Source organism: Alligator sinensis, unplaced genomic scaffold, assembly GCF_000455745.1.
Source record: "Alligator sinensis unplaced genomic scaffold, ASM45574v1 scaffold178_1, whole genome shotgun sequence".
In the NCBI taxonomy this organism is placed as follows: domain Eukaryota; kingdom Metazoa; phylum Chordata; order Crocodylia; family Alligatoridae; genus Alligator; species Alligator sinensis.
In genome coordinates, this window is record NW_005842031.1 from 2,313,704 (window position 1) to 2,322,648 (window position 8,945).

Genomic DNA, 8,945 nt, shown 5'->3' on the forward strand with positions numbered 1-8,945 from the left:
TTGTCCTTGTTGAACTGCATCCTAATGTTCTCTGCCCATTTCTCTAACCGGTCCAGGTCCGCCTGGATTCGGTTTCTTCCCATCAGTGTGTTTGCTTCGCTCCATGGTTTGGTGTCATCTGCAAACTTGAACAGAGTACTTTCCACACCCTCATCCAGGTCGCTGATGAAGATATTGAACAGCACTGGTCCAAGGACTGAGCCTTGGGGGACCCCACTGCCCACACCTTTCGAGGTCAATACCGACCTATCTACCACCACTCTCTGGGTACCACCCTTAAGCCAATTTGCCTCCTACATGATTGTGTAATCATCTATGGCACAGCCATTCAATTTGCTTATAAGAATAGGATGGGAAACTGTGTCAAAGGCCTTCTTAAAGTCCAAGTAGATGACATCTACCTTGACACCTGCATCTAAGCTTTTAATGACCTGGTCATAGAAAGAAACAAGGTTAGTCAGGCAAGATCTACCTGCTATGAACCCATGCTGGTTGCCCTTCAGCATTATATTACCTGCTGGGCTCCTTCAAATGTGATTCTTGATCATTTTTTCAAGTTGGAATATATTACAGGACCCCACACATCATGGCTACATAGGTACATAATTGATGCATGTGCTATGCATGCTTTTAGTCATCCTGCCTACATTAGCCTGGGGTAAAAGGGTTAATAAGTTCTGATGTAATGTTAGAAAAAAGAGAGAAAAGACCCTGTGCTGGGACCTGGAGTGTGGAGGTGGGCTGGCTCCTGCTGCGTTTTGCAGTCATGGCCATGCAGCCGGGAACTGCATGCTGCTGGAGCGGTGGGCAGGTGAGTGGGGAGGGGAGTAGTGGGAGTGGGTGGGAAGGAAGGGAAGCAGCCAGGGAAAGACAGCCATGGCAGGCAGGTAGGAAGTGGCAGTGAGTAGGCGGGCAGGAGCATGGGGCCTATGCTGATGCCCCGTGGCCAGGGCCGGCAGAGGCCCAGGAGGAGGCAGGAGCATGGAGCCTGGGCTGGCAGGGGCCCATGCCCCCTCACAGCCCCCAGCCCCTCTCCCCTTCTACACATGCCACAACCCCCCAACTACTCCCCCACACACAGCACCCCACAAACTCCATACCCCTGCACACCTATTCATCCCCCCACAAACCTCACACACACATACCCATACCCTCCCTCACCCCACACATACCCAGATGCACAAACCTGTACCCACCCACCCATACCCCCTCACAATATACAAATGTAAAACTTCTTTTTAAGCCAATATGTATCGCCTGTATGTACACTACACAAATGCACAAAATCAGGACAAAAATATTTTTGAAGTCAAATTAATGTATGTTGTTTGTTTGGGTTTTTTTGTTTTGTTGAGGTGCGTGCACCTATGCATCAGTCCATATTGTATCGGCACTGATAAAAGGAAAATTTACATTATTGGTAATTGTTTTTTGTGGCTGATAATGTTGCTGATAAATGCTGTGTGCATGTGCGCAGCTGCAGCATGTACGCTGCCAGCTCGGCAGCTTGGAGAGCAGCTGGTAAATCTGTTGCGGGGGAGGACTAGATCGAGGCCCCCGCAATGAGGGAGGGAGTGGGACTGGGGCAGATGCTGCCCAGCTGGGGTGGGGTATGGGACAGGGAAGGCATGGGAGGCACGTGCCCCCTGGATGTGTGCACAGGGCAAGGGTGGGATGCCTGCCGTGGGCTGGGGTCAGGGCTGGTGCCGGGCTCTTCCTGGCAGGGGTGCTGGGCCAGGGCTGCGCTTGGAACAGGTGGTGGCAGCGCTGGGAAGGGGGGCTACGGTGAATTTTGAGGTGGCTCTAGCCTCTCCCCAGCTCCCCTCTCCGTGCCTCTGCCACCTGCCGTGAGTGCATCTCTGGCCCAACCCCCCCACCTGGAAGAGCCCAGCACCGCTTCTGGCCCCAGCCGGTAGAGGCAGCTCTGCCTCGTCCCACATGCGGATCTGGGAGACACGTGCCCCCTGTACCTTCCGGAGGTGCATGCAGTGATAGGAGCTGTGGCCCCCAGATGAGCCACCCATGGCTCCGTCCTGTGCCCCACCTGTCCCCTGCCGGGCAGCCCCAACCCAGCCCCTGCTTAACTCCCTCCCTCACCACGCAGGTCTCAATTTCCCTCCCCTCCCAACAGACCTATCAGCCAGACGCTGTTCTCCAAGCTGCCCGGCTGCCTATCGGCAATCAGATCGGTATTGGCTGATGTGGCTCATTAATAATTTGCGATTGGTATCAGCTCAAAACATCTTTATCAGTGCACCCCATATAATTTGGTATTTTCTGGTTTCAAAATGGCAAACCCCTAGCCAAAAGGAGTACTTCCAGGGGCAAGGGGAGGGACTTCCATTGGTAAAGGTCAGGTTAGGGGGCAAAACTTACAGTTCCAAGATGGTGACCAGGGGGTGTGGCACCTGTCAAGGGGCATGGCTACCTTTGCAACCCTCGACAGCTCACCAAAACCTGTTAAGTGGCCCTCTAGCCAAAATAATTGCCTGCCCCTGCTCTACATAGATGTCCTTTGACCATCAGATGATATTAGATACCAGGAGGGAAATTGACCAGCAGAACTACTGGTAGTATAACTATACTGCTGGAGCTGTGTTGGCATATCTCTGTGTGGACACTGTATTTTGTAAGAAGTTGATGTGGCTCCATTAGGAGCTGTGCTGGCATAACAACATGCTGTATCCCACTCTCTGAACCTGGATGGGGTCGTGTGTGCATTTGAGACACACTTCTGGAGTGTTCTCACACCTTTGAGGTTGCCCTTCTGCCCCAAACCCTTCTGTGCCGTCTGCTTCTTGACTGTTGAGAAGACTGAGATGCTCCAAAGGTCACCTTCCTCACCTCTGGCACTTTAGCTTTACCTGCCTCACCTAGCAGAGGGGACTTTGCCATCTATAAGAATCACACCCTTATCCAGTCATGTGCTCCAAAAAGAGGCTTGCCTGTTTTCGTTATCCATTATCATTGACAGTAAGTGGGTTATAAAAAGATAAAACTTTATATGAAAAAGCAAAAACAAGCATAAGAAATTTGTAACCATGTGTAGAGAGAGAGAGAGAGAAGAAGAATAAGTAGAGGGGCTACTAGACCAATAACCTTTTTTACCCGGCACCTCTACAGTGTTTCCCTATATACCTAGGAAAACTAGAAACAAAACCTTACTCAAGGTAAAGCTTAAGTATGATTTCTTATCTGATCATTTACATGCATCCCCCATTGGATTCTCAGGGAGCCCACACTGCATATATCTTCTTGCCCCCCTCCTTCCCCCAAAGGTGCATGCTTACCAGACTAAAAATCCTTCCTCATCTACTTAAAACCAGGAGAATATTGTCTCTGTTTTCATACAAATAGCCTTCCTGTTCCAATGGTAGGGTTTCTCCTTTTAAAATGTAAGTTTGTCATTGTCTGGAAGGGCCTATTTGTGAGTAAACATACTCCTTTGAGATGTCAATTTTTACAGATTACTGCTTTCCAGCCATTTAGGCTCTGAGCCTCTCCTAGGTGCCAAAGAAATTCATTGTTTGTCACTTGAAAGTTGTTATCATATTGTGCAATCCTGGTCGTATTATAACACATGAGAAACACATGTTATAGCAAATACCACAGTGCATATAAGCATGGAATAATAAAGCTAAATACAGCTTGGCACTATCTATTGGTAGAGACTACACATGCCATATCAGTAAAACACCCGCAAGAAACCACATGTGACATCCCACGAATCCCCCAGAATGTAGTGAGGTTCATGACACCCACCATAGCTGCTATTTCTGCCAGGCAGCTTTCCCATATAGACACGCCCCAAATAAAGAAAAAAACAAAATTGCTTGGTGTGGTGGGACAATGAAATGAAGATCAAAGAGCTCCTTAAGGTACTTTGTTCTTGATAAGTAGTTTGTTTGTTTGTTTTTTAACTCAGTATAGAACACTGTGCCACCAACAGGGCATCAATATTTTTTTTTCTAAGTGCTGAACTCCATCTACAACTAGTGTCATGCTGATTGAAAATAAAAATAAAGTTGCAGTCTAAAACTGAGATGCAAGTCCTCTTTACCCTCTGTAGACATGATTTAATACCTTTCCTATCATGTGAGCCTGAAAAAATATTAAGCTGTATCTTAACTTAAGTGCTATTAAAAAGTTCTTTCTGGTAATATTAAATTAACTAAATAAGCAGAAACATTTTGCCCTATTTCCCCCTCCCTTCTTAGTGTACAAAGGGCCAGAAATGTTGGTATGCTGAAGACTTTTTTACATTTCACTTCAAATACTGTGTAAGATGTGCTAAGTACAAAGTATGGTTTACTGCTACAATTAGACCAGTGGCTAAAATTCTTACCATAGGTAAGTTGGAAGAAGTGAAGAGGAAGTTAGAGGGAAAAGAAATAGCTGGATTTCTTAAATGTAAACTTCATATTGCAGTTTTTAAGCAACTATCTTTTATCTAAATAGATTTTATTGAATGCTTTATCTCATCTGAATTTTCAGATAAATAATGCTTTATTTGGCATACTTTTTGTCTTAAATTGATATCCATCAAAATTGTTTCTCAAACACAGGGGAAAGGTAGTTTATGGTCATATATATAAATCTTGTTAAGAAATTTGTTTAAGCTCATTCTGAAACTTTAAAAAATGAAAACAGTTCAAGTAATTTCTCTTGCAGCTAAAATTAAATATGCTGAATTGAATTTATATGTGTGTCCTGCTTCCTTTCTCCATTAATATTTGGAAATTCCGTATTACTTTGCATGTAAAGAATTCAAGAAGTTTAAGGTAGTGGAATTCCAATTTTAGATAGAAAAACCCAGGTACAATGAGGACAAGTGTTGTCCAGTTAGACAACAAATCACTGATAGAATTAGAGAGACAGAACCCAGGTCTTCTGTCTTTTGTTCATGCCCAGTCACTGGGCCATCCTCCTAGGTACCTTTTAGGATCAGGGTCTATGGTGAATGAGTGGATGAATATGTGTGATGTATGGCTTACCTCTCCCGTTTTGCAACCTCAGTGGTGGTGGTATTTAAGCCTTGTTCTAAAACTATGTGAACTTCTTTTGGACATCTGACTTGTTAAGTTATGAGCATATTTTCACTGCATATTAACAGGCATAATGTAATAATGAGCAGCAACTCCTCCTGTTAGCACTTGATAAAAGATGCTGACAATATTTTGGTGTGAGAACGTGGTTAGTTTTTGATTGCTCCTCCCAAGTGTTCAGGAATTGCTGTTTGTATATAGATTTTTTTCTTAATTACGTTTGCAGTGCATACGGATAAACTTATTTAAATATACTGGGTGACAAATATGCTAAATGGTAGTGAGAGGACCTGAGCTTTAGGCTATAGTAAAATTCTTGCTTCCTGACTACACAGTGCGTCTCTGTTTTAGATATCATGTTTTCTTTCCTGGTCAGATCCTAGTAGACAACTTTGCCTTGAATCTTTATAGAGTTTAGAGAGTGGTCTCTGTCTACTAAATCGCATTCTATTGACTCAGTATTTTAAAAGATTATATAAAGAGACAAAATTTAGTAAGATAGAACTGGTCACTATTTTTTTAATATATACTTCTTTTAAAAATACTACAACAAGGTTGACATAGAATGATTATCTCTTGATGCTCCCTAAATGCCAAAATGGAGCTGAAACATTATTTCTGTAAGGGATATACAATGCTGGCTTTCTCTCTCTCTCTCTCTCTCTCTCTCTCTCTCTCTCTCTCTCTCTCTCTCTCTCTCTCTCTCTCTCTCTCTCTCTCTCTCTCTCTCTCTCTCTCTCTCTCTCTCTCTCTCTCTCTCTCTCTCTCTCTCTCTCTCTCTCTCTCTCTCTCTCTCTCTCTCTCTCTCTCTCTCTCTCTCTCTCTCTCTCTCTCTCTCACACACACACACACACACACCCTGAGAGTGCTGGAGCCCTGCTTAGGTGACAGGTGCGGGGAGGGGGCAGGCAGGAGCACCGGTGCCCCCCTGCGAGTGGCAGCTGGGGAGTGGGGGCACCAGGAGGAGCACTGCTGGTACTTCCAGGTGCCCTGCTTATGCTTCCTGGCTAGTTGGGGCTGCTTCCATGCTGCCCCTGACTCAGGAGGTACCAGTTGCCCATGAGGTAGCTGTGCTTCCCAACTGCTGAAATCCAGCTAGGTCCCAGCCCCCAGCATCCTCAGCTGTGGGGTTGTGGGTCCCCATGCTGCCGGGGCCCAGAATTGGCAACCACTGGAACTGAGAGTCCCAAGCGGTTGCAGGACTTATGGCCCTGACTGGAAAAGGCACACCCCTATGTCTGGAAGCCTCATCAGTAATGGGGCTCCCAGCCACAGGACCCTGCTACAGATGCAAATTAAAGCTCAGTAGCAACCAGCTATAAAGTTAGTACACATTTTCGAGGTCTAACTTTATAGTTGGTTAGAGCTTTTTATGGCATGATAAGTACTTTGCATGTGAAGCTCATCTCCAAGTAATTGCTCTGTTAACCAGTTAATTGTGTGATACCTGTAATGTCTAATAAATTTCTGTTGTCATTAAGATGGAAATTGGGTGAGAGAGAGGGGTGAGACACCTAATACACATGGCAAAAAATATATAAAATTAGCTGTTTTTTATCTTTCGATTGCTTTATAAGACCTGGCATCAAAACTAGCTTTCAGTGACTCTAGTATTGATCTATAAAATAGGTTATTGAATTTGATACATGTCACTTTTTCACTGTTCAAAAGCAGTAATTGTTTATTTATTTATTTTATTCTTTCCCTCTGCAAATGTAGGCATTTCAGTAAGACTATGGAGGAGCTAGTTCACGATCTGGTCTCAGCACTGGAGGAAAGTTCAGAACAAGCCAGAGGAGGTTTTGCTGATACTGGAGATCATTCTCGTAGCGTGTCTTGTCTTCTAAAACGTCAGGCAAGAAAAAGGAGGGGGCGGAAAAGACGTTCGTTTACCGCTCATCATCCTTGGGAAACTGGTCACTGTTTAAGTGAAGGTTCTGATTCCAGTCCAGAAGAACTGAGTAAAGACTACAGAGAGAATCATGCTAATAAGAAAGACCACAGTGACTCTGATGACCAGCTGTTGGTCGCTAAACGGAGGCCTTCTTCAAACTTAAATAATGTTAGAGGCAAAAGACCTCTATGGCATGAATCGGATCTGGCTATGGACAGTTTAGGAAACAGAACCTTGCGTAGGAGAAGAAAGGTGAAACGCATGGCAATAGATCCACCACCAGAAGTTTCAAGTACGCTGACATTGACCCAGCAGCAGGATAACATCAGGGATCAGGAAATGGACAGTGACAACAGATTTTACCAACATCAAGAGTTTGCCAAGAGCAAAGTGAAAAAAAGAAAAATAGCTGCAACTAGACAAGGACCAGAAATCTTGGATGAAGGAGTGGTCATAGAAAATGAAGAAGTGAACCAGGCAAATAAAGAAAAAATGGAGTATGAAGAACAAAAGGGCTCAGATGAGAACATGAGTGACAGGTTGTGTGTTATCTTTCTTTTGTACCAAATGAAAGTTTTTTGATTTATTAATCTTCACAGTGAAGGTGAAGCTTTGATTCCTTTATTCCAGATGTTTTAAAATACAATCTATAACAATGTTTTTTTTAATAAGTAAATGCTAGGAGTCTTTCCTTACCCAGTAATACTACTTCAGACGTTGTACAGTGTCAGATTACTTGGGTGTTGAAATACCATGCAAGGGGAAGCCTGATAAGTGATAGGATAGCAACAAAACAAATAGTTAATTCAAGGAAAAATCCCTACAAATCACTTCAGAATTAAGGAAATTGAGTTAATCATTGTTTTTATGCTAGGTATGTCAACTAGTGACAGTTTTCAGTCAGTGTCATGCAAGGTAATTGATTAGCTCAGATTTTCTAACTTCTAGGTACTGGTAGTATGGTTGTTTTTGCTATACATCAGAAGGTTATCAGTGTTTAGATGCACCAGTTACACAGTCTGTGCCTGTGTGTCATGGGCATAAAAAGTCTGCAGGTTGCTGAGAGTACACATCATTTATGAAATGCAAAAACCAATTTACAGTTCAGAAACACCTGAGCTTGCCATTAGAAAAATGGGGGAATGATGACCCTCTAGCAGTGTGCCTCATCCATCCATTCCAGACAGCAGGCATACCACAATGGTAATTGTTTCCAAAGTACTATTTTGACAACAGAGAAAGGTGTAAGTCATTTTTCCACAACATACAAGTGATGTTACCTGCAGGGTCTGATGAGCCCGATCATGTGCATAAGATTTTGAATGCATAAATATCAGCAGGGAAACTCCTATTAAAACATAAGTTCTGGCCAGTCTTAGGGCTTGACAGCAACAACGTTCCCACTTGGTAGTAGCTGTCTTATCTTTTGAAGTGCGTTGATCTTTTTTTGTGCTTATTAGACACTTGGTTTAAATGCACATATCTCATATATACATAGATGCTTGCCAAGGGAAAGATGATAACTTGTTTATTCAGTAACTGAAGTATTGTTAAATGACTAACTCCAGTTATTGAATAATTGTGAAGGGAAAAAAAGTACTGTATACTTTTGTGGTCTATTTCCTAAGAACTGTTGACAGTTTAAATTGCCATATGAATCCCAAGTCACATATTTATAGAAAAGAATTCTCCCTCCCCCCTATTATCTTTAAAATGGCATTGGACCAGAAGCAGCCCTTACTGGGCCCTTTGTGATTGAAATTCATTCAGGGTTCACTATCTCTGTCCTGTTCGCTTGCAAACTGTTATGGTCTTGAATTTTAACTGTCATTTTAAAATGCCTTAAAATGTACCATGCAAAGGTACAAATTCTACAGGGATAGGGTTACCATACTTTCGGGTTTTCTCGGATATGTCCTGTTTTTGGGTCCTCCCATCTCCATCCAAGTGGTTTTTTAAAACATCAGCAAATGTCCAGGATTTTGCTTGGGGCAGCGAGGGAAAGA

At 43.5% G+C, this 8,945-nt stretch overlaps 1 protein-coding gene across 5 annotated transcripts in view; it reads left to right on the top strand.

Annotated features, from left to right (window-relative positions):
* Window positions 1-6,769: 6,769 nt before the first annotated feature.
* The window catches only part of GPATCH2 (G-patch domain containing 2), a 256,646-nt gene continuing 254,470 nt past the window's right edge, over window positions 6,770-8,945 (top strand). For all 5 annotated transcript variants that reach the window (XM_025202576.1, XM_025202574.1, XM_025202575.1 and 2 more), the window contains exon 1: window positions 6,770-7,478. In XM_025202576.1, the coding sequence (XP_025058361.1) occupies window positions 6,781-7,478 (698 nt within the window). In that variant the 5' untranslated portion in view covers window positions 6,770-6,780. The remainder of the gene's footprint in view (window positions 7,479-8,945) is intronic.